At 35.3% G+C, this 27,936-nt stretch overlaps 1 protein-coding gene across 3 annotated transcripts in view; it reads right to left on the reverse strand.

The window, feature by feature from the left end:
- The window catches only part of DNAH11 (dynein axonemal heavy chain 11), a 278,938-nt gene that overhangs the window by 190,532 nt on the left and 60,470 nt on the right, over positions 1–27,936 (reverse strand). For all 3 annotated transcript variants that reach the window (XM_081287176.1, XM_081287175.1, XM_081287177.1), the window contains 3 exons: positions 4,878–5,009; positions 2,902–3,062; positions 230–386 (listed from right to left, as the gene is read on the reverse strand). In XM_081287176.1, coding sequence (XP_081143302.1) covers positions 230–386; positions 2,902–3,062; positions 4,878–5,009 — 450 coding nt within the window. The remainder of the gene's footprint in view (positions 1–229; positions 387–2,901; positions 3,063–4,877; positions 5,010–27,936) is intronic.

Consider the following 27,936-nt stretch of genomic DNA (forward strand, 5'->3'; position numbering starts at 1 on the left):
ATCAAAACAATCGTACAAAACTGCCTTCAGTCTATGTACATAAAATATAAATTAATAGTGGGTTTAGACTTGGGACCCAACCCCAAGATAGATACTTATTGTGTATAAGCAAATATTTCAATCTGAAAACAACTGAATCCACACTCTTCTGGTCCCAAGCACCTCAGATAAGACTCATTCCAAACAGAAATAATGTTGTTAGAATTTTATACATTGTTTCATAACTTACTTTGTAGTCCATTTGCTCTGAACAGTTGAATACATAAACCATCATGCCAAGGGCACGTCCAAGATCTTTGGTGGTTTCCGTTTTCCCTGTACCCGCTGGGCCAGATGGAGCCCCGCTCATGGTTAGATGAAGTGACTGAGTTAGAGTAATATAACACCTTTTCACAATAGAAAACAAATGTTACAGTCTCATATGAGATGTCTATAAAACATTAGGGGCAATTGATTTTCTTAAAAAACATTTAAGCAGCTAAGGTTGGGAATGTGGTAGTAACACATAGTATTAATGTATTTATCCTTTGTTCATGCTACAATGTCAGAATGTCTTATATCAAATTTATTTTTATGTTGGTTAAAACTACTAGAAAAGAATGGATTGGCTTATTTGTTTATTGGTCTCATTTCCTAAGAGGTGTGTATTTGAATACAAACAACAGTTAATTTGCAATGCAATTGAATTTCTAATCTATCTGGGTAAGGATACTATTAACATGTCAGACAACATCTCAAGCTATTGTTTATTTAAAAAAAATAAAAATCTTGGATTATGTATGAATTAAACACTGACCATATTAAATCACTACCTAATAAATATATTAAGAGCTTAGATATGTAAATTTATAAATACATAATATGCAAATATAATTATTTCAATGTATAAGGCAAATATGCAGTGATATAATTTAATATATTAAAACATAATTTTAGGAATTCATTTTGGAAATGTTGCTATATGCATTTATATTACTGTAATATTATTGCAGGAAAGAGAAGACTCAAGACTGAAGAAAATCATGCAAAGACAGAATTTAATTCTTGTTATAAAGCAAAGATTAATAAATAGCAAAGATCTCAAATGGATAATGCTCTTTATTTTGGGTTTCTTCAGGTTTATAAATTATTTTTGTCATAATACAGAGATGGATCTAGTGGACACATACATGGAGGTCAGGACACGAGTGACTGTGTCTACTTTGCAGATCATCAGATGTTAATCTTAATCCTTTTGACATCAATATGTCTCAGTTTTCACCTCCATAAAGTGAAGTTTATTGTAAAGACATGTGAAGTTTATTGTAAATACATATGAAGAAAGCCAAAAGAAAATGCCTTGAGGAATTCAAACTACTCTGCAAATAGAAGAAATTACTTATAAAAATGGAAGGTGTTTTTGAATTTTACATCCACTGCATCTTATATCCAAGTGCACCTTACAATGAGTGGAGTGGAAAGACTTCTAGATGAGAATTGTCTGTAGAGGAGACTATATATCCTCTTGTAGGCTTTTCCAGTGGTTATAAGTTTGGGATGGACATGGCTATCTATATCTAGATTTTCTACCCATCTTCCAAACAAGAGTGGCCAAGTGACCAAGCTCCAACCAACATGGTAATGTACAGAAATAGCACTCTTAAGCCAATTTCCTTGAAGATGTGTGACCTGGGTTCTCCATCCCCCTTTTCACTGGATGAAACAAATATGGAAGTCTTGGATGGTATGTTGGCCACCTGCCAGTCTATGCTGCTAGCTCACTTGGCTCTGGGCTTATATGTGAGACATCAGCTTCTGTTAGTTAGGCCATTTTATTTTGTGGTCTCTCTATAAGAGCAGTTTAGCCTGCATCCTCCTAATTGATTCACTGTATTTCAGCTCTAGTCTATCAGGTACAAGTTGACTGGTCTGTCTCTGAGCCTGCCCACATTGGAAAGACACTGTTTACCTGACTAACTCTCAAAGAGATGGTCAGCATCAAACAAGACATGATGAACATGCATAAAAGACATCATGATGTTAATGTAAACAATTTCATACAGAGAATGATAAAAAGATACACACAATGCAGACATCCACTCTCAAAATGAACATTCACCTTCCTTTCTCCATATTTTTGGTGCATTATAATTATACATTAATAGTGGGATTTGTTGTTACATATTTGAATGTGCTCATCTTCCTTTTAACTTTCAAATAAAGTGCACAGTAATTTTTGAAATTAAAAATTTAATAAGCCATCAATCTGCACATATTGATAAACTTAAAAATGCTTCTTCCCTTTTATTCATGTGTGCTGAGCCCTGATTCCCCTCTTCTCTGCACCTCAGGTCTGTGCATAAGTGGTTCTGCATTATCACTAGGTCTCACCTTGAATGCTCTCTCAATCTGTATACGTTGAGTATCCCAAATGCTCCAAAATATGAGCTTTTTTGAGTGGTGACATAATATTCAAAAAAGTCCCTATTTTGAATCACTTCATACTTTAAAGTTTCAGAGTAAGGATATTCAACCATAAAGTCTGCCAATATTTCAAAATCCAAAAAAGTCCTAATCTGAAACTCTTCTGGTCCCCAAGCATTTCAGGTAAGGGGTATCAAACGATGGTGGATTCTACCTTCAAGGGACTTTTAAACACATCATCCTTTTTTGTCGTAACATATGATTACCTAAAATAACTTATTTGTTTATTGCTCTTCTTCATCCCATCCAGTCACACTCTTCTCTAACTCTTCTCTAAAATCAATGTTCACTATTGACACCATCAGTTAACACGCATGCTACTTTCATACTGTTGATTATTTTCTCTCATTCCCTTCTTTTCAATGTCACACATCAACACTCATGCTAGGAGACTTTGGGCTTGATTTTTCTCATCTGACTCAAACTTGAAATTGTTACCTGTCAGTTAGAGGAGTGATCACCAGTCGAGGACAATTTCCTAAGTATTCATAGAAGTACTGGAACTGGGCATCACAGATATTAACAATGCAGTGCTTCTGGATGTCCTCCCACCGGTGACGGAGCTGAGATAGCCAAGCAAAAGCCTGGGGACTGACGACCTGGAATCAGTGCATACTCATTACACACAGGACCCTGATAATTTTGAGACCACAGATTTGTTAATGTAATCGGATGTATTGGCTCTCACTTTTATTTCTAAAATCTTATGAATAGGAAAGCCCTTGTATGCTACTGCAAACTGTAACTTCATATAGATGGTTGACTACTTAATAAGAAATATGTATGTAATATGTTTTCATTTTAAAGTGGCTTTTATGTGAAACAATATCAATTTGTTCAAGCAATGCTTCTTCTCCTTTATCAATTGCTCCAGAGGATTAATGTTATTACTTCATACTCATATCACCAAAATCCAATGAAGAAATATACATTCTATACAAAATGAGACATAATCTATAATTTCTGTATCTCAGTATAAACTATACTTTCAGCCATGTTCATTCTAAAACCAGTTTGTTCTTAGTATAGATACTTTTCATTTCATATTTCATCACAGCAAATACTATTTTTTCATTGCTATTCTTTCATGTCTTTACTCAATACTATATATTTCTCTGCCAGCTTTAAACACACACACAGACATATTTCATATATATATATATATATATATATATATATATATCCTCTTTCAAGGTATATGGGACCTTAGGGTTTCTTGAAAATCACTTCTAGTTACCAAAATTATTATCTACTAATTGATGACTATGCAGGGTTCTGCATTTTATTTTAGATGGGCAAGAATTAGACAAATGATCTCCTTAGTACAAAACAAAGTATGCCTCTTTAATCATAATTCATCTTCCTGCAAATGAATCAGCAGACTGATAAAACAGTACAAAAGGTACAAGGCCATGTTCAAGGAGTAGTCATCAACAGTTCATTCTCAAAATGAGAACACTTGGTAAATGGTGTTTTGCAAGGATCAATCTTGGATTAAATTAACACTGCTCACTAATGGTACTGAAGCTGGGTCAAGGCGTGTTTATAGCTTACACAAAGAAGCATTTTCTTGTAGTTTTCAGAGAGAGTTACATTTACTTTGATTTTAATAAGGGTAGAAATAAGTAGAAAAGAAACAGAAGACATTTTATAATACCTACATGCATCTAAATTGGGAAAGGAAATGTCTTACTGTAGTATAACCACCCCCAGAAAAGGAGTTTAAAGGAAGTGGGTGATAGGGATTGTGGCAACATTGTTCAATAGACAAGTGCATTTCTGGCATTCATAGGGAGAAATGTAATTTAAGGGAAAAGGGTGAGAAAATTCTCCTTTTACATTAAACACTGACAGCATCTAAGAACACATGGACTTTTTGAAGAGATAAGGAAAACATGTCACTAAAACACTAAACAGATTAGAAAAACTTCTTACAAGTGAATTATGATAGGAAAAGACATGGGATAACCCAAGCAGGTAGAATTATGACCAACATCAATTTCTTCAAGGGGAAGTAGATCAAAGCCAGATGGTTTAAATGGCACAACATCTTATTGCTACTGGCTGTGTAAGTCACACAGGTGAGAGTCACAGGCTTTTGGGCCAATGTGGTTATGCACAGAGAAGCCAAAAGACAGGGAGACAAATGCATTGACATTTCATGGTGCTTTCTTTTGGATTGATTTTTGGATGATTGGAGGCTCCTGCATTGGAAAAACCCTTTGGGATATTTTTTGGGGATTACTCTCGTCAGAATAATATATTAGCTAACCCAAATCAACACACCAAAAATAACCAGAGCTTCTCAGGACTAATTAAAGTGTATAAACTTTGAAAAAACAATGACTTTCTTTGAACTACTCTGGCATAAATACCATTTTTAGAAAAAAATAAAGTTTCTACAAACAACTTGCCTTCTGAGAAATAAGTTTTGCTACCACATCTCTGGCATGGACATCTATGGTACAAATCGTCATGATCTTCTGCCTGTCTCCAGGAGGAAGTTCTCCCAGCAAAAGTGTAATCAGTGTATTCAATTGAGATATCTAGGAGAAATTTTTTTTTTTAAAAAAGAGAAAAGTTACAAATGCATAACCTAACAACCCAATAGTTTTCACATTTTAAAAGAGGACTTTAGTTTACAAAACAATTTTAATTATTATACCATTTGATCCTCAAAGAAACCTGGGGAAACACAAATACTGTTACTCTCTCATACAGGTCAAGGAGCTGAAACTGAGAGTAGACCAGTTATCTAGGGAACAATGACACAGCCAGGAGTACAAGAGGGGTTTCCTGGCTGCCTGGAATGGACATTACCCTCTACTGATGATCTAGCCCACAATTTTAGTGGAACAGGAGCGACTACAAATTTTAAGAGGAAAAATAAGACTAACTCAAAACTATAGGAAGGGCTTAATGGCAAGTTATTTTCTGCCTTATAAAAATTCATCTAACAACTAGTATTCAGTCTGTTTTGTTTTTGTGTGCAAGATAATAATAATTACTGAGGAAATATTTAGACCAAGGATTATCTCATTTCATTGTTCTTATTCATATTTCTATTCTTCTTCAGGCCTGTGGATATCAGATAAATATTTTTCAAACTGCTGGTCTTTTCTTTGGAAAGGAAGGAAATATAATAACATGTAATGACAACTTAATGAAATAGAAAATATTGCATTACAGATAGTAGAAGCAGATATTCTATAGCGAAACTTCGTTTGGAATATGTAGATAATACATGTGAACTCTATCTAATATAAAATATTTCTATGGTAAATTCTTGTCAGAAATGTTTGAAAGATGCTCTCCTAGGTGCAATAGTGTCCCCTTTTCTCTTTAACTCTGCAAAAGACAGTTACAAACTGTTAGCACAGGACAGAGTTGATAATGAATATGGCAATTCATGAGAATCTCTCAGACCTGGGTAGCCGACTGTCAAAACCAGGCTCCTGACTGTACTATTCATACATCCCAGAAAACATTAAACCCTGAAGACTTCCCTAATATTGCTGTGCATCTGAACACAAAGTCACATAACTGTAGTGAGAAGGGAGAAGGTAGATGACAATCTCAATATGCACAGTTTACATGAAATGAGAATGCAGTTTCCCAGGCACTAAGAACATTGCCTATATCATCTCACTGAATCTACAGCAATCTATCAGCATCCTAACCTTATAGATGAGGAAACTGAGTCATAGATGTATTACCACATTGCAGTGGGGGAGGGGGAATTCAAAGCGCCTGGTCTAACTTCAGAGCCTAAGTCTTACCAATCATATCTCATGTTACCTGTCCCAGCCTTCAGAAGGCTCAGCTATCACCTACAACTCCGAAGGACTGCAGTTAAGCAAGAAGCAGTGCAAAGATTTGAAATCAAATGCAAAAGAAAGCTTGCTTTAAAAAATATAAAATTTATGAATCAGGAGAGACAACCACTTCATAAGATTTTATCTACTTCCTCCCCATCCCCCAGCTTTATTGAAGTATGGCTGACAAAATTGCATTTTTTAATGTGTACAGGGTAGTATTCTGATATATGTATACATTGTGGAATTACCACAATCAAGCTGATTGAAACATTTACCACCTCACATAGTTAGTTTTTGGGGGAGGGGATTAGGTTGATGTGAATACTCGAGATCTGCTCTTAGTAAATTTAAGTATACCATCATTAGCTATAGTTGCCCATGTTGCATATGAGGTCTTCAGAATGTATTTGTCTTATAAATGAAAGTTTGAACCCTTTGACTAGTATCTCCCCTTTCCTGTGGTAGCCCCTGGTAACCACAATTCTGTCACTATGTATTTGACTTTTTTTTTTAATTCTACATAAGTGAGATTATGCAGTATTTTTGTTTCTCTGTCTTCCTTATTTCATTAAACACAATGTTCTTCAGATTCATCCATGTTATTGCAAATGACATGATTTCTTTATTTTAGGTTGAATAGAATTCCATGGTGTGTGAAAACATACACACACACACACACGCACACGATATTTTCTTTTTTCATCTATCAACACATACCTATGCTGTCTCCATATCTTCACTATTTTGAATATCATTGCAATATACATAGGAGTACAGATATTTTGTCAAAATCATGATTTTATTTCCTTTGAACATATACCCAGAAGTGAGATTGCTAGATTATAGAGCAATTCTATCTTTAATTTTTTGAGGAACCTCTTTACTGTTTTCCATGGTGGCCATACAATATTTCTTTTCTTTCTTTTTTTTTTTTTAAAGAGAGAGTGAGAGAGAGAGAGAGAGAGAGAGAGAGAGAGAGAGAGAGAGAGAGAGAATTTTTAATATTTATTTTTTAGTTCTTGGCGGACACAATATCTTTGTTGGTATGTGGTGCTGAGGATCGAACCCGGGCCCAAGCATGCCAGGCGAGCGCGCTACCACTTGAGCCAAATCCCCAGCCCAACAATATTTATTTTCTCACCAAAAAAGATCTATGCACTGATGAAAGAAATGGAAAAAAGATACAAATAAATGGAAAGATACCCCATGTCCATAGATTGAAATAATTTTTTCTTTTTTTGTACCAGGCCTTGAGCCCAGGGGCCCCAGCCATTAAGCCACATCTCCAGCCCTTTTTCATTTTGAGACAGGGTCTCACAAAGTTGCTTAGGACCTTGCTAAGTTGCTCAGGCTGGCTTTGAACTTGCAATCCTCCTGCCTCAGTCTCCCAAGCTGCTGGGATTTACATTTTCAAAAGGCCCACACTATCTAAGGAATCTATAAATTCAATGCAATCTATATCAAAATTCCAATGACATTTTCATGAAGAAAAGACCAATCTTAAAATGTGTATGAAACCAAAATAGACCTTAAGTAGTTAAAACAATCAAATGAAATAGAACAAAGCTGGAGACCTATTTCCTGATTTTGAATCATATTACAAAACTATAATAATAAAAACACTGTGGCACGAGCATTAAAATATACTGGTCAATGGAACAAGACAGAGTCCAAACATAATTTTTCAACTAATTTTCAAGATAGGCTCAGCACCACATACAAAGATGTTGTGTCCGCCAAAAACTAAAAACTAAATGTTAAAAAAAAAAAGATAGGCAAAAAAAAAAAAATACACAATGGGGAAAGGATAGTTTTAGATTTTTCAATAAATGGGACAAGGAAAACTGGATATCCATATACAAAAAAAAAATCACATTCAATGCAAAATAAAGCAAAGATGTAAATGTAAGACCTAAAACTATAAAACTCATAAAAGAAAACATGGGAAAAAGCTTCTGCCCATTGCAATGCTTTTATTGGGACTTGACACCAAAAGCACATTCAATAAAAGCAAACAACAAAAACCAACCCAAAGGGACTCCAGCAAGCTTAAAAAACAACAACAAAAAAACTTCTGCATACACAGGAAACAATAAAATAATGAAAAGGCAACATACAGAAGAAATATTTTCCAATCATATATCTGAAAAAGGGTTAATGCCCTGAAATAGCAACCCATACAACTAAAAAATAAAACCACCTCATTTAAAATGAGCAAAACACCCAAATAGACACTCCAAAGGTGCATACAAACTGTCCAACGTTGACATGAACCAACATTAAACATCATTAATCATCAGGGAAATAAGAACCGAAACCACAATGAGATGTCATCTCACACCCATTAGCATGGCATTATCAAAAGGTCAAAAAATGAGTATTAGTAAGGATGTTTATATTATTACTAATAATATGATTATAATAATATAACAAAGTTATATTATTAACAATTACTTCATTATAATTTTTTAAATAGTCACATTTTAACAAAGATGTGATCATTTTTTCACATGTGATGTGTTCAGTGTTCATCATCCCCAAGCTTTTAAATTCCATGCAGGCAAGGACACTGTTGTATTCAGTGCTTTATTCCCAGAGTCACTCAAGAGCTAGCTGGCAGTGTTTGCCTTAAGTGGACAAATGAATGTATCATACTAGACCATGCACACATAAGTTTCTAAATGAAATTATATACGTGTTGGTTAGCAAACAGGTGTTTGGGAGCAGGATATTTTCTTTTCTGGGTCAAGATTTCCAGTCTTCACTGTCTCAAATCTTACACCATCAGCAGTATTTGGTGATGGACTTAACAGTCAAAGTACTCTTTATGCCTTAAAAACATTTACAATTTCAAGCGCCTTCACTCAGCATTGTCTTGGCCGAGTCTCCCAACAACCTGTGATTTCCACATTATTGATTCATTTTCCACAGAAGTTCAGTCAAATGAAAGATTAAAAATACAGCTTGTCACCATTATGTGCACAGCATCATATGTCGGGGATCTTATGCTGTCTCTCAAGATTAAGACTTTCCTGATGATGCTGTTTCATGTGAAATAAAATTCTGTAATCATACCAAATAAATAGTAGTTATAAAATGAATATTATTGGGGCAGTAGCATCAGGTAGCAATTACTATATGGTCAGACTATAATCACATACAAGTTTATGGTCTGTGACATAGAAACCAGTCCTTGGCAGTTTTTAAAATATAGACCCTATCTTGCAATTAGTACTTATTCTTGCCATTGGTCACAGCATTGCTGATTTTCTACTGGATCCAGGCTGCTTTCCTCCAGTTCAAGTCTCTGGAACTTGAGTGGCTGTTTTAAAATTGCATCTTGGCTCTAACTAGAATGTTAGTATAGCAAAAACCTGGGGCTATAAAGCAGTGTAACTGAGTACAATCCACAAGGCCCTCCATGACCCTGCACTGCTCTTTCCGGATCTTATCTCACTCCTCCCACACTGGGCTTATCTCCCTTGCTCATCCTGACTGCTTCAAGGTCACAGGAAGGGCTTCATCTGCCTGGGGTCCTATTCCCTGTGATCTTTGTACGTTGGCTTCCTCTCAACATTGAAGTCTTAGTTCAAATGTACCTCTTCAGATTGGCTTTCCCTGGCATACTATTTGCCACACCCTACTGGCCATACATTCTATACAATCCTATTTATTTTCCTTATGGTGCTTATGAGTGTCTTATTTAGCTCCTGTTGATTGCCTCCCCACTTTAACTCTAAAGGATGGAGGCCCTCATGTGTCCTATTCTGTACCCTGCCTGGCACCATAGCTAGCATAAGGAATGTGCTCATCACATAATCACTGCATGAGGGAGTAAAGGAAGAAGGGAGTAAACGAAGGACAGTGACAACGCACACCAGAACAAGAGTTTGTTCTCTCATCCACAAGATGACACATGTGGTTACTGTCTCCAACAAGGAACACAGACACATAATTATAATTGTTTGATGAAACAAACACAAAGGACTTAGATAGCATGCAGAGTACAGAAACAGGGCTTTGCCTAATCTAGGGCTTGGAAAGGCATTTTGGAGGAAAGAGTATTTATGCTGAGACTGAAAGACTGAGCAGGATTTTAGCTGTGAAGAATTCAGGAGTTGACCACCCAGGGGAGCAGTGTTAAGCCACAGAAGCAGCCTGTGAGAAGGTTCAGAACAGAGCAGGTGGCCCTGAGAAGGAGCTGTAGGTACAGCATGGCAGGAGGAGGAGCAGAGAGAACAGGTGCATGAGGATGCTGGAGGGGAAAGCAAGGGCCAGAACAGGCAGTACTTGGTCACCTCACACAGGTTGATGGTGTTGATGGTGTTGAAGGAGTCTGAAGGAGGGTGATGATTAGATTGCATTTTAAAAGATTTCTCTGGAAGGGAAATGAATTGGAAGGAAATAAGACTAGAGGGAGAAAGCCCAGAGGAGGATGCTACAGCCCCCCAGGTCAGAGGAGGGCTGCTTGGAATAGGATATCAATGCAGCAGTTTGAGAAAACAAGGGAATCAGACATCTCTGGGGCAACTGAAGACAGCTGTGGTTGACTTGGAGAGTAGGTGAAAGAAGAGTCAAACCAGCTCCTAGTGTCGCAACTGGAGAAGAATATTCATGTCATTTTCTGAAACTTGGAACACTGGAGAGCAGACTTAAGAAGAAGAGTTCAGCTATTTTGATGTTGTGTGTTGTGAGAACCCTGTGAGAATTCCAATGACAAATCCAATATGCTTTTGACTGTGCTTCAGGAGAGACAGCTGAGCTGGAACTCAAAGTCACCAGCAAAATGACAAAGAAAATAGAGCATCCCTAGCAGTGGGTGAGATTAGCCAGGGATGGGTAATGTGGTAAAAGAAAAAAGGACCCAAGACAGAGTCATAAGAAACAGAAACATTTCAGGGATCAGAGGAGGAGCCAGGAAAATTGAAGAATAGTCCAAATGTTCTAAGTAAAAATTGGAATTCAAATAATCTTGAATATAAGTGAGGAGAGTATTTGAAGGAGGAGGGACTTTTTTCTAACATTAAGAATTCAGAAATAGATGGAATCTACTGGTAGAAATGGGCTGTGGAGAGTCTAGGAGCAAAGGGAAAGAACAAGCACAGTTGGTTGGTCCGCTGCACCCTGGATTCCACCTCCACAGATCCACAGATCCACAGAACCATGAATAGAAAATATTTGAGAGAAAAACCTTTAATCCATACCAAACATGCATAGAACTTTTACTTCTCCTTACTCGCTAAATAATTAAGTATATCAATTATTGAGCATTGCATTAAGTATTATACATAATGAGGTCGTGATATAATGTAATCAGGATATGCATAGGATATGGGCAAACACTACACCATTTCATATAAATGACTTGAGCATCATGGGTTTGCATATTTATAGCGGTCTTGGAATGAATCCCTCCAAGGACAACAAGGGAAAACTGTAGTGACACTAGCTCAACAAAACTTTAGTGAAGATACAGGTTACAGAGCTAGGGCAGGAAATGGAAGGTGATGTGGTATTAAGGAACCTTCTTTGTTTTTATGTAATGGGAGAGATCTAGGCATATGTAATAACAGGAATAAGCCAGAGTGAGAAACGGAAGACAGAAATAGAAAAGGAAGTCAGGACAATCCTGAGAGAAACCAGAACACTGGTAGAGAAGAGGCTCTGGACAATGTGGGTCCTCCTAATAGAGGTCAGTGCAAAGCAAGGGACAGAAGCTCAAATGCCACTAATCTAATTCTACTCTGATGAGATCAGCAGATAAGAGCTAACATTTATTAAGTGCTTCTGGAGGCATTATGTGTGCACATGTGTATTGCACATACATATTCTAATTTAAGTATCACAACTCTCAGATGAAGTACAATATTCCAATTTTATATATGGGAATATGAGAGAATTTCTCAAGATCACATAGCCAGAATTTAGTACAACCTCCTAAACTTTGTATATTTTCAAATACTTAACCCTCCCATACGGATTGTATCACAGGGTACTTTGGCAGGCAAGAGTAAGATTCCAATGGTTGTAGTGGGTGGAGGGAAGTAACTTGGTATTCCTCACCTATGAATTTTCTTTTTTAGTAAACATAAAAGTGCTAAAGAAAACGATGTGAATCCTGGGCACCACTCAGTTCAGATGGCATGCACTTCTAGATGACTGTAGTCTCCCCAAAGGGGACTAGCTGGCCTAGTGGGCTGATGGTAGCTTCTCCATGAAGAATGGTGTCAGGAACCCATGGTCATAATTTGTGGTTGCTGATCATTGATTCTGTCCTGACCTAGGTCCTGTGGCAGTCTGGTATACAGAGGCCACATGTGTGAACTTAAGGAGCTGTGTCCCCAAGGACTATAGGTTTAAATAGGACAAAATGGCAAGAAGATCTTCTTTGCAATAGAAGCACTGAAGTTTTACCAGCCTCAACCATGGCAGATGCCCTAATCTGGAGACAATTAGGACATGGGGGAAAAAAACTGGAAAAGGCTATTCTGTAAGAATGTTAAGATCTGGAGCTCCACAAATCAAAATACAACTCACAATATAACTGTGATAGCACTTTAGGAACCAGCTATCAGAACTCTTGACCCCTTTCCCACTGGACCTAACACTCAAGTTCTTGTTTCATAACAATAGCAATAAGGATCTTGAAACCCAGCAATGGGTCACCTTAAGCAGTATCTGAAACAATGATTTTCCTTTCCACCAGCCAAAGCAAAGAATATTGTTAAAGGACCAAGTCCTGCCTTCTGAAATCATCAGGGCATGTGTTAGGCATTCTCAATTTGTTGCCTTCCTTTCCAAGGTTCACTTCCTACTTTTCTAAGCATATTGCTGAAACCACTAGCACAATATTGAGCAAAAAGTGTAGGAGACAAGTGAACATAATTACCTCATGTTTGACACTAATGGAAATGATTTTAAAGTTTCACCATTAAGTATGATTTTCTCTGCAGGTTTCTGGTAGGTATTTTTCATCAAGTTATAAAGGTTCTTTCAAATGCTTATATTAGAAAAGAAAAAAGGTGTAAAGGCAATAACCTAAGCTCCCACCTGAAGAAATTTGAAAAAGAGGAACAAATTAAACTCATAGAACAAAAACAAAAAGTAACCAAAATAAAAGTGCAAATGAGTGAATTATTAAACAAACAATAGAAAGTCAACAAAGTCAAATGTTAGTTTCTTGACAACAAAGTTGATAAACACCTAAAAAGTGTAATGGGAAAAAATAGAAAACATAAATTATCAATACCAGGAATGAAAGTGGGACATCAGGCCAGAACTTAGATATTCTATGGACAATATTGAGACAATACAACAAACTGTGAAAATAAATTGGAGAAAGATCAGGGTTAGACAAATACTTTCTGTGAAGGGCAGACAGTAACCATTTCTGATTCTCTGGGCCATGTGGTCTCTGTCACGACTCCTCTATTTTGCCATTATAGTGTGAAAGCAGCCACAGACAATAGGCACCGGATGATTCAGCCAGGGCTTTGAAAAGTAAAAATTTCCAAAACTGACACAAGAAAAACAGCAGCCCCCAAAGCTAAACAGCTGTGTATGTATAGAAGAAATAATTTTATAACAAAAAATATTCCAAAAATGCCAGGCCCAGATATCAGAAAGGTTTGCCATAAACTTTCACAAAACAGAAGAAAATGCAACCCTCAGCAGCTCCCTCTGAGAATACCCTGATCCCAAACCAAGAAGGTATCACAGGGGAAGGAATTACAGACCAATGACTGATAATGAAGGCAAAAATCATTAACAGTCTGTTAGCAAACAAAGTCCAGGACAGACATATAGATATGGATATAAAGGATAATATGTCATGATCACATTGAATTCATTATTTAGGAGTGCAAAGTTGACTTAACTTTCAAAACTTCACAGTTAACACAAACCACATGGCCATCTCAACAGATTTGAAAAGGCTCAAGGTGTCTTCAAGATAAAACCTCTCTCTACTAATAGGAGTAATTTTCCTTTATTCGATAAAAGATGTCTGTAAAGACATATAATATCAGGCATAATGGCGAAACATTCAGTTGATATGATGTACTGATATGATGTAAGGTACTTTTACTACATCTGTTCAACATTGTACTGAGTCCTGACTCAAAAATTTAACAAAAGGAAACAAAGAGCAAATAAAACAATGAAAAAGTAAAAATTTCATTGCTTACAAATTGTGTATTTATGTATGTAGTAAGTCCTATGGGATTTACGTGGGCGTACACTCGTGCGCATACACACACACACACACACAAAACTACTAAATGAAGAAAGCAAATTTGACAAAGTCTCAAGACTTTGTAAATATTTAAAAGGCAATATATTTCTATTACCAGCCACAAACACTGGAAAATAAATTTAAAACTTAATTAGTATATAAAACAGAATCAAACATCACATATTTAAATATATATATATATATATATATATATATATATATATATATATATACATACATACTGAGAAAAGTACAAAAATTCTACATTGAAAACCATAGAAAACATTGCTGAGAGAAATTAGAAATGTCCTATTAGAACAATAAACCATTACTACAGAGATGCTCATTCCCCCAAGATTTATATTTAGATCCAATGCCATCCCAGTCAAAATTTTTTAATTAATTTTTTATTTATATTTGACAGTGAAATGCATTATGATTCTTATTATACATATAGGGCACAATTTTTCATGTCTCTGGTTGTATACAAAGTATATTCACACCAATTTGTGTCTTCATACATGTACTTTGCATAATAATGTCCATCACATTCCACCATCATTTCTAATCCCATGCCCCCTTGATTCCCCTCCCATCCCCCCAGTCAAAATTTAATTAGACTGACGAGGATACAGTTCAGTGCTAGAGCACTTGCTTGTGAGACTCTGGGTTGGATCCCTAGCACTGAAAAAAACTTTAATAAGGCCTCCAAAAATAGACTTTTAAAAATAAATGTCATGATAGTAAAATTTATACTGAAAACAACTTAAGAATATTCCAAACAATTGTTGGTGTGGGGGAACCAAGTTGGAGGATATAACATGATTTCAAGATTTACTACAATGTTATAATAATTAAGACTATGGATTTGACATATATCCAAAAAAATAAATCAATGGAACAAGAGAGTCTAGAAATAGATCCACTTATTTACAGTCAATTGACTTTTGACCAAGATGCCAAGTCAATGGAAAAAGAAAAAATGTATAAATCACAGTTCTAAATGAAAAATCTAGAATAATAAAGCAACTTGTGAGAAATAGGGTATCTTCATGGCTTTTAGATAGGCATGACTCTCATACACATCAATGAAAATTTTGATACATCAAATTATAACTTTCTGCTCATCAAACACCATTAAGAAAATGAGAAGTCTACTTATTTTCTGACAAAAGATTTATATCTAAAATAAATTCTCAAAACAATAGAGAGGCAAAATACTCAATTTTTAAAAAATGGAGCAAAAGATCTTCATGACAAAAGATTGATTAATACATGAGAAATAATCCAATAGCTTTAGCTATTAGAGAATTGCAAATGAAAATGCACTGAGATATTATTTTATAGCCACTGATAAGACTGCAATTATAAAAAATAACACCTAACACAGCCAAGTATAAAGTTTATAGAATTCTGTTACACTGTTGATGGGATTTAATAATGGAAAACTGGTTATTTAGATGGTTAAATACAAACCTTCTCTATTACCAAGCAATTTCACTTTTAGGTATTTACCCAGATGAAATGAAAACATAATGCCCACAAAAAGACTATTTTCAAGAATGTTTAAAGCAGCCTTATACCTCACACTGGAAATCAAGAAGTCAAATAATAAAATGGATAAAAAAGGTAGTATATTGATACATTGAAATACTACTAAAAAAGGATGCATAGCAAATGCATCAACAAGGTAGATGAATCTCAAAAATATGTTTGTAAAGAAGTATGAAGGGTCTAAGAGTCACCATGAAAACTAATCTGCTAGTTTACTGCTGTTTCATGAGTACTGGCAGAAGATAGAGAGACTCCTGGGTCAGAGATAAGAGACAGTTTATTACTCACAGCAATATCCCAAGTCACCTTGGAGCATCTGTATTTGTACTAGTTCTCCAAGTTCAAACTTTCAAAGGCTACTCAGAAAGAGTCATTACATGCTATGTGAATTGTACTACAAAAGAAAAATTCTGAGTTTAGGAAGCCCAAGTCTTTTATAAAAGATAGTAAGCTTGCCTGACCTTTGCTCCAGAAAGAGATATTTTTATTATACTAGAGAATAAGACAACCTGCCTTTTGTTTCTGGAATGACTCGATCTTGATCTTCTGGACTGTATATTTCAGAATGTTCACCTGAAAATACAGTCCAGAACATCCTGAAATATATAGTCCAGAACAAAAGGCAGTCAGTACTTTTAATCATAAGCTATGAGATCTATGAGATGAGTACTGTCTACCAACAGCGCGCTAAGTGAAAAATCCAGACAACAAAGTTGATATGCCAATTTACAAGATAAACCAAAAGAATTTTCTTTTGTATTATTGTGTGGGTTTTGAATTGTATCTTTGTCTGGTTTTTGTATCAAGTTTATTTGAACTTTATAAAAGGGATAGAAAATCTTTCCATCTTCATTTATGCTCCTAAACAGTTGATTTAACATGATATTCATCTGTTCTTTTAAATGTCTAATAAAACCCACCAAAAGAGGGCTCTATTGAAGGAGTAGGTGGAGGATAGTAGAGTGCACATATTTGATTATAATACCTTGATTACAATTTGTTATGGAATGGATAAGAGTTGTTCCCCAAACGCTCCTGTGTTAATGTAGAATAGTTAGAGCTAAAGTGATTGGATTATGAAAGACGTGATCTAATCAGTCTATCCTAGTTTGAATGGACTGACTGGGTGGAAACTGTACTGTGTGAGGTGTACTACAAAAGAAAAACTCTGAGTGGGGCATGGTTGGAGGAGAGGGTTACTGAGGGAGTACCCTGGAAGAGTTATATCTTTCCTATGGTTTCTTCCCCTACCATGAGCCTAGTAATTTTCCTCCACTGGGACCTTCTGCACAACATATTGCTACACTTCGGCCTTGGAGCAATGGAGTTGGTCATCTATGGACTGAGATCTCTGAAGCTGAGCCCTGCTCTAAGCTGTTCTTGTCGGGTAATTTGGTTACAGTGACAACACACTGACTAAAACACAATTTTAAGTATTTCTGTGGGTGTCTACTTGGATCTTCTACCACATTTGAATTAACTCGGCAAAAAAGTGTTCACAGAAACTCACCCATTTAGATTAAAAAAATTAAACCCAGGGGTACTCCTTATAACTCAGGGGTACTGAGCTACACTGTCCTTTCCTTGCCATTTTTTATATCAAATTTTGAGGCAGAGTTTCACTAGGTTGTCCAGCCCGGTCTCAAACTTGCAATCTTTAGCATCCCAAGTAGCTGGCACCGTAGGAGTATACCACCATACTCCATTCATTTAGATTTTTAACTTGTTTATTAGCAAAATGATACCACAAAGTTACCTTGCCACTTTATAGTCTCTACTCAAAGGGATGTTTCCATTCTCTACCCAATGCATGTTTTATTTTCCCTCTGAATTGAAAAAACTGATATTATTGGTCTGTTCAAAGAACCAACTCTTGTGTTAATGAATCAGATTGGAATCATATGGCACATGAGTAACAAATCCTCTTTTTCTCTTACCTCCATCTGTCATGGTGTGGATCTTGAGTTACTACAGGATCTACTCTACATTTTTTTCTCTAGAAAAAGGAGGTAAACTGCAAGCCATGAGCCAAACCTGGCCCACCATCTGGTTTTATAAATAAATTTTTGTTGGAACCCAGCTATACCCATTTGCTTACAAATTTACCTATAGCTTCTTTCTCACCAGCACAACAGAGATGTTAAGTTGGAAAGCAAACCATTTACCATCTGCTTCTTCATGGGAAAAGTTGGCTAACCCCTGCTCTATAGTCAAGGCATAATCATGATGAAAGTCCTCTATACATGGCTCACTTTACAAATGATTTCACAGGATTTTTACTGGGGAAAAACACCTTTATTAGTATTAGTTGGGGTGTGGGGGGAGTGGAAGAGATTCTAACTGCCCACCTCTTCTACATTCAATCCTATCACTGACCATAGACTGTGTTTTTTATATTTGTTGAACCTCAGTTTTTGATTTTTCTGAAATTTCACTGGATTAAAATGGATGTGTCATTCCCTATTTGACTAGAACTTCCTCATTTTTGAATGACTGCACTGATTTTGTTCCCTCTAAGTTACCCATCAGTTCAATTTCATCTGTTGGTTAAATTCCTGGTATCTTTCACATTATCTGGTCCAGTACTTTCAGGAACAACATGAATATATTTTTCATATCTTGTGATTCCATGTGCAGTCATCTCTTGGTGACTTGGTTTCAGGATTGCCTCCCCACCACCGCCAGATACAAAAATCTATAGATGTACAAGTCCCTTATTAAAAAAAAAAAAAAAAGGCATAGTCTCTGGGTATAACCCATGTACCTTCTCCCTGTACTTTAACATATAGATTACTTATAGTATAATACAACATAAATGCTATATAAATAGTTATACTATATTGTTTAGGAAATAATAAGGAAAAAGTTTTTACAAATTCAGTACAATTAAAAAAAAAACATTTTCTATCTGCAATAGGAAACCTGATGATATCAACTTAATTTGGGATGAGAAAAGAAGTAAAACACATGTGCTTTCCTCAACTTATTGTGGGTCCCTGTAGATTATAAAGCATGAAACTATCAGATCCCACTATTATATGAAGGCAAAAAGACAAAAAAAAAAAAAAAAAAACTTGTGTCCAGTATGTAGTGGGTAGCTTCAGGATTGACAAGTTCTCCAAGTCAGTTAATAAGGATTAGGACAAAATAAAGATAATTACAAATTTTGTATACAATCTGGGTTTTAAACAATTTCTCAGCATCTGTGAGTGAGGCCAAAATTGACTTTAAGCAACAAAATAAGGTTTCTTTCCTAAACACAGTAATTTTGAATCTTTGTGTGTAGGGGGAAGATGGACCATTAATGAGAAAAGTTTTATGTTGTTGATTATGAATCTCATCAAAGGTCTCTGGGTAATTTCTCAGTATACTACAGTTGATAATTTTTTAAAAGTACAAAATGTAATTGTACTCTCAATTTCTCACATATTTCAATAATGAAGGAGAAGAAATACTTTCTTACCAGGTCAAAAGCCTTTAAAACACATTTTTCTCCACAAGGAAAATTCAAACCTGAGAATTTTCAAAGACAAAGCAGGTATATACACTCCAAAATGCAGAATTTTTGCATTTAATCGCAATATCATCATACATGCAGTCATAAAAGACCTCAGGAAAATAGAATTTAAAATAATTATCTTAGATTTATTTCACTATACTTTGCAAGAAAAGGTAAAAAAATACTTGTTTAGGTAGATCACCAATTATAGCCAAATCTGATCTCTAGTTTTTAAATTAAGTCATTTAAAAGAACTAAAGTTCATTTTAAAAACTGTTCGCAATATTACCAAGAGTGATTTTAATTAAAAACACTCTAGCAGATGGTTCCATCATTTTTAAAGGGAGAACACTAAAAGGATTTCAACTTAGACCCAAACCACAACTTTGAAAGTATTCAAGTGTTAGTTTCTCAATCTGAGGACGCGTCTAGGGTGGGCTATATTAATGGATGCTGCTCCAGAGTTGCTCACTTTACCACTGAGAAAGCCCAAGGAGCAGAGGTTCAACATGACTTCCAAAGATGAGCCCTAGTTTAGAGGAGAAGGTTGTGGGGTCAGCTGTGGCTGTCTTGCAACTTATACATGACCTTCCTCCCCAGCTGTACATAGTAGACCCAGGAGTCCACTGACCACATGGTCTTAGAAGGAAAAACATGCATCAAAGGGCCCCCAAAACAGTGATGACTCAACAGCAGTCACTTCTGGATGTGAATCTGCCATGGATCTCTGCATCTTCAGTTGAAAATAGTCATAAAGAAGTAGAAGAAGCAAAACAGGAAAGAGGAAAAAAAAGCAGTGGCACACATTTAGAAAACATGAATTGGAGATTGTTAATCTATCATTTGAACAGAATCTGTACCTGGATTTTTCAGTCAATGAGGAACTGACCAAACAAATGCATGGCCACATATGTGAAATCAAGTTTTCAGTGGACACAACATCTTTGTTTGTATGTGATGCTGAGGATGAAACCTGGGCCACATGTATGCCAGCATCTTCACTTGAAGATAGTCACAAGGAAGTAGGAGGAACAAAACAAAACAGATGAAAAGAAAAACCATGGCACACATGTGGGAAAAATGATTTAGAGATTCTTAATTGATCATTTGTACAGAATCCATCCCCAGATTTTTGAATCAGAAAAGAGCTACCAAGCAAATGCATTGCCATATATGTGAAATCAATGTAAGTCAAATCCAAAAATTTGCCAGAACATATTTTTTTTACATGACACAGGAAATACAAATTTTTCTTTGAAAATATTTCATGTCATTTCTTCACATAGGATATTGTTGACCCTTGTCACATATTTATTTCAGTGTGGCTGTGAATGTATCATATCATTTTTATGAAAAAATCAAATATTGTGAGGCAGGTATTGGAGTAGACACCAATTAAGATGCTCTGTAATTATACAGAATAGGAATCCTGCTGGATTTTTATCATGGTGCTGGCTGTGAAATTAAACAGAACTAGAAAGATTGAATATTTTAAAGGTTTAATTGGTAGTCTGCAGAGATGTTGGGTATTCTGTGAGAGGAGTTAAGGAGGACTCTATAATTTGTCTGATCAATTTTTGATGGAGATATTAGAAGTTTTTACTTGAGATCTGTTAAGTATGCCAATCAAACCTCCAAGAGGTGATCCCCTAAGATGCAGGAGAAAGGATTCGGTTCGCCAACATGTGGCACCTCATAGTATTAGTAGGTACTTTGTAGCCATTTGTTACATGAGCCAATATTTTGTTTTGGGAATTTCTGATATGATATTTTTTTGAATTATTATTAAAGCTTCACAAAGTTTTATTGTATTGGGATTGCACTAATATACACTGAATCAGGTTTCCATATATCTCTCTTCTATCATTATTCATCGGTTATTGAAAATATTGTTTGCTTGAGACTAGGATGACATTTTCTTAGAGAAAATAAGGGAATATAAGAACACTGTTGCAAAATAAAAGAATAGCAAATTCTCTGTAAGCTATGGTGTTATTGTGTTATAAAAGTTCCATGAACTGGAAACATTTCAAAGGTCCTGTAAATAAATGATGTTGTACAAATCAGTAGAAAATCTGAACAAGATAATGACTGGGAGAGAAATTTGTTTGAAAAGCAGTGTAACTGTTTAGAATGGGTCCATGTGATCCAGAAGCAAGCATGCTCAGGGAGAGGATCCTAGGAGGTCTGGGTATGAGAAAGGGAGCACCTTCCTTTTGGCTTCATCTTTTTGTAACAGACCTGCTAACTGATCTGTATTCATTGACAAATTATGGATGCTAGCACCTTATTTCATTGTGTCTAATTATATTGACAAAAGGATTCTCAGATGCGATTATAATAAATGTATATGTAGAAATTTAATAAACATTTTCAAAGACTCAAAAAAAAAGTGTTAGTTTCTCTAGATTATACATTAGTATCGTTGCAGAACTGAAATACTATAACGAAGGCACCTGTTTTGTTTGTCTGTCAAACATTCCAATTTGTGTTTGGAGTGTTTCACAGTTAAATTGATAAAAGCTTTCTTCTTTTTCTCCTTTTCTTCCTTTTCTCTACTTCTCATTTCATACACACACACACACACACACACACACACACACACACACTCACACAGTGTTATATAAATATTGAACAAAATGGAAAGCAAAAAAAATATTGAGAGAAGAAAGCTAAATTTCTCGAATTAGTTGAATAAGTTAAAGCTCCTGGAATGTGAATTGCCTGAGGAGGAAGAGCAGCAGGAGCAGCTGCCATTGTTACCAAAGGGGAAGCAAAGAAGCAACATGAAAGCTTGAAATATGTTGGTGCTTTGAAAAGCAACAAAATCCTTTACAACACTCAAAATCTCAAATCTATGTCATGTGAAGCTGAGGTGTTCCAAAAGGACCCTGCAAATAGGATCAGGAAGTCCTAAACAGAGTAACCACAAAATTAATCCAGAACCTATAAGAGATCTTGAATAAAAGAGGGGAAAAACACACAAGACGACATTGGTGCAACTCAGTAGAGACTTTTTACAGGAAAAGCGAACTTTGATAACCTTTTAATAAATAATCACAGAGCCCAAAGTGATAATGCATGTCTACAATCCCAGTGACTCAGTAGGCCGAGGCAGGACAATTACGTTTGAGAGCAGCCTAGGCAAAATAGCAAAACTCTATCTTGAAATTAAAAAGATAAAGGGCTAGAATGTGCTTTAGTGCCCCTGGGTTCAATTCCCAGTACCAAAAACCAGTCTCAAGAGAACTAGTATTGGTAGAACAATCTAAATAAAAGTATGGAACATCTCTGAAATAACTAATGAAAGACTGAAAACCACAGTAGAAAGACTGGTATATTCATAAAACTGATTTTTAAAAACCCAAAAGAACTTTGGGAGGTTGAGATGCAATTACTGAAATTAAACTAGTGAGATAAGTAAGGTGAAGTATCTATAAGGAAATCCTTGTACACCACTGGTGAGACTGTATCTTTATACTACCTTTATTGAAAACAGTATGGCAATTATTCAGAAAACTAAAAATGGAACTACCGTAGCATCCAGAAAACTCATTCCTGGGGATACATTCAAAAGAATTGAAGTCAGTATGTCAAACGTAAGTCCTATGCAGTCCTAAGTTCATGGCAACACTATACATAATAGTCAAGACATTTAATCAACTTCCATTCCATCAATAGATGAGTGAATTTTTTTAAAAAAGTGGTAAATACATGCAATGGAATACTATTCAGGTTTTAAAAAGAAGGAAATCTTGGATCTGCAGTAACAGTGAGAAACCTAAAGGACATTATGTTAAGTGAAATAAACAAGGCAAAAAAAGAAACACTACATGAGCTTACTTACAAATGGAGCATGACAAAGTGGAACTGGTATTTAAACAAAGTGAAACAGTGGTTACCAGAGGCAGGGGTTAGGGGGATGGGGTGGGATTGGAAAAGTGTTAGTCAAATAACACAAAACTCCAGTTGGATAGAAGGAGCGAGTTCAAGAGATCTATTGTATATTATTGGTGACTACAGTTAATAACGAAACATTATATATTTGAAAATTGTTAAGACTTTAATGCTTTCACCACAAAAATTATTATATGAATACATATGCTAAATAGTTTGATTTAATCATTTCACAATGTATATCAAAACATCAAGTTATACACAATAATATAATTTAAAAAAAAATTTTTAGTTGTCAATGAACCTTTATTTTATTTATTGATATGTGGTGCTTAGAATCGAACCCAGTGCCTCACAGATGCTAGGCAAGTGCTCTGCCACTGAGCTCAACGTCTGCCCAAATAAATACAATTTTTATTTGTCAAATAAAATACGTGAAATCTTTAAAGTAAAAAAAACTTCAAGTGTTTAGGGGCAAAGATTACAGATTTCTGTTATTTCTTTTGAAATGAATGTTATCTATATCTATATCTATCTATCTATTTATATATATGAATGGGTGGAGAGCTAAACAACAAATATGAGAAATGAAACAAAATATTAATTATAGAATCTAGGTGGTAGGCATGCACATAATTGTTATTGTTTCAATTTTTATATATATTTGGAAATTTTATGGCCAATTAATGGCGAAATGTATCATATTATGTATCATATTAGACACAACTGTCATTGTTGTTGCCAACAACTTCATAATATAATAATATTATAATATATGGCTAACACGTCATACTTAAATTTTGTCAAGTACTTTAAAATAGCATTTTACATATATTAACCAGTTTCATCTAACTTGTTACATATAATATATAATCCTGGTACCATCACTATCCTTGCTTTACAGATGATGAAACATATAGCAGATAGATAGCTTGTCCAAAGCCAAGTTATACAGCTGGTAAGTAAGTGGTAGAAGCTGAGATCTAAACCTATATAACCTGAGGTTTTTTTTCTTAATCATATGCTACATATGCTATGAAAGAGGTTAGTAAACTCAGAAGCAGATTTATAAAAAAAAAATGTTGAGTAAAGTCGGAAGTAGATTTTAAAAATCACTTGGATTATAGCACAAACAGAGAAAGAGTTGGGAAATTTAAACTACAGTTTAAGAGATGGAGGGGGCAGAATGAGAAGTTTCAACATACAATAAAACTCTAGATGAAGAAAATAGAGCAAATGCAGAGAAAGAATTATTCAAATCAGAACTGGAAGAAAATTTTTCTGAAGTTGAAGACAGACATATAAATGAAGATTCAGGTTCACTGTGTCTTTAGCATACTAAATTTGAATAAAAAAAAACCTACAATAATCTATAGTATAATAAAATATCAGAACCACAAAAAGAAATCTTAAAAGCAGCCACAACCAATAGACTAATTACAAAGGAAAAGCAAATTTAACTGAAGATTTTATAAAAATAAAAACCACAAGATAATGGAAAAATATTTTTAAAGTTTGAAAAGAAAATAACTCTCAATTTAGAATTCTATACCTAGCAAAAATATCAAAATTCAAAATAAAAAAAGACAAGGAACCAGAAGGTTTCCAATGATAATCAACCACTCACTGTGTGAACTGCTAAACGGTCTACTATGGAGACAAATTAAATCCAGAAATAGGAAATGGGATAAAAATTAATTAAGTCATTGCTAAAAACATTGGTGAATTTAAGTAAAATTTAAAATAATGTCATTCCCACCACCACAATTTATAGGGTTCAAAAAATAACATAAAATAATGGCAAATAATGGTTAAAAAAAGAGGGGATACTCGAGATGGAAATAAATGATTTTCATCTATGAACATTAAATTGTTAAAACAATTTAAGAGCCTTGAGAGCACAAACATCATTCCTAGGACCATAGAAGCAAGAGCCTGCCTAAGAATTGGACCATCAGAGGAAACCCAAAGAAAGTAGAGGGAGGAAACAAATGCTGGAATTTCCAGATAAATGAATACCATTTGGTTATTTTTAGTGTAAATTTGATGTATAATCATGAGAAAAAATGTTGGTAATATATTGAATGAAAACATTAATTAACCAAATAAAATATATGGCATGTAAAAGAAAATGATACTTTTCTATGCATATCTGCCAATATAGATATACATCTACTATATATATATATATATATATATATATATATATATATATATATAAAATACACACACATATGTATATATATATATTATATGTAAATAGCACAAATTGACACATATTTATGTAGAGATAGGCATCTATACACTCACACAAAGGTAGAATTAGTTAATAGAAGAAAAACTTTAAATGTTTGTATGCCAAATGTTTTTTTCTAGAAAGTGAATCTATATTTTGCTTTTTAAAAAATATTTTTCATGAATTTTATGAGCATATTTTCTTCTTTTGTATTTTTGCCAATAAACATACTAAGTCATGAAATTGAAAATAAAATTGATATACTCTACAAAATATCATTACGTGCGACTGGGTGGCTGGAGACCGCCCACCGGCCGGCGACCGACCACACAACTGGACGGCTAGAGATCGCCTGCCTGCTGGCAAGAGCCCACCCGCTGCCCGTGCGACTGGGCGGCTGGAGACCACCCGCCCGTCCGCCCGCCCGCCGGCGACTGGGAGCTGAAACCAACCAGAGACAGTCCAGTCCCACCCTCCCATTTGGACACCCTGGAAAGGAGCCTGGGGCCCGCCATAGCAGAGAGGTGACGTCACTGGAGCTCGGCCATTGGAATTCCTTCCCAGCGGAATCCACTTTAGCAGGCATAGTCTACCAACACAAAGGAGAGACAACAGAGATATACAAAACCAAAACAAATCTATAGAAGAGAGCAGAAACACAGCAATCAAATAGAGCTGGAAAGTAACGTGAACATCATGAAAAAACAAGGGAAAAAAGGAGTACAAACAATTCAAGGCAACTTAAATCTACAGGAGGACCTAGAAGCATCAGAAACATGGATAAGGAAAGAACTCAAGGCATACCTAACTCAGATGGAAAGGAATATTAGAGAAGACATGAGACAGCAAGTCCAAGCAATAAAAGTATATTTTGAAAATGAATTAAACAAACAAATTCAAATGGCAAAGAACAAGCTTTACCAGGAGATAGAGATCTTAAAAAAAAAAATCAAACAGTAATCTTAGTAATGCAGGAAACTATAAACCAAATTAAAAACTCAAACGAGAACATTACAAATAGACTAGATCAAGTAGAAGCCAGAACAGCAGATAATGAAGACAAAGTTTATCAACTTGAAAAGAATATAGTCAACACAGAAAAGATGCTTAAATCCCATGAGCAATCTATTTAAGAGATATGGGATGTCATAAAAAAACAAATTTGAGAGTCATCAGGATAGAAGAAGGCATAGAAAATCAAACCAAAGAATGGACAACCTATTAAATGAAATAATTCTAGAAAACTTCCCAGAGATGAAAGATGGAATGGATTACCAAATCCTGGAAGCCTACAGGACCCCAAACATTCAAAACCGTAATAGACCAACTCCAAGACATATAATTATGAAGATAGCCAATGTACAGAACAAGTAGAGAATATTAAAAGCTACGAGAGCAAGGAGGCAGATTACATTCAGGGGTAAACCAATTAGGTTAAGGACTGATTTCTCATCACAGACTTTGAAAGCGAGAAGATCCTGGAACAATGTATTTCAAACGCTGAAAAATAATGGATTCCAACCAAGAATACTGTATCCAGCAAAATTAAGCTTCAGATTTGACAATGAAATTAAAATCTTCCACGATAAACAAAAGCTAAAATAATTCGCAGCCAGAAAACCAGCACTGCAAAGCATTTTGAGCAAAATACTACAAGAAGAGGAATTGAAAAATAGTGCCCCAAACTAACAGCGGGAGGTATCTCAGTAAAGGGGGAGGAAAATAACCAAAAAGTAAAAACTAGCCAAACTAAAATAAATAAATAAACATGACTGGAAGTAGAAATCATATTTCAATTGTAACCTTAAATGTTAATGGCCTAAACTCACCAACCAAGAGACATAGGCTAGTAAACTGGATAAAAAAAACAAATCCAACAATATGCTGCCTTCAGGAGACTCATATGATAGGAAAAGACTTACACAGGCTAAAGGTAAAAGGTTGGGAAAAATCATACCACTCACATGGCCCTCAGAAGCAAGCAGGAGTGGCCATACTCATATCGAATAAAATCAACTTCAAACCTAAGTTAATCAAAAGGGATGAAGAAGGACACTATATACTGTTAAAAGGAACCATCCACCAACAAGACATAACAATTATCAATTTGTATGCACCAAACAATGGTGCTGCAACGTTCATAAAACAAACTCTCCTCAAGTTCAAGAGTCAAATAGACTACAACACAATAATAATGGGTGACTTCAACACACCACTCTCGCCATTAGACAGATCC

Source organism: Spermophilus citellus (genome assembly GCF_964194105.1).
Source record: "Spermophilus citellus genome assembly, chromosome: 3".
Taxonomy (NCBI): domain Eukaryota; kingdom Metazoa; phylum Chordata; class Mammalia; order Rodentia; family Sciuridae; genus Spermophilus; species Spermophilus citellus.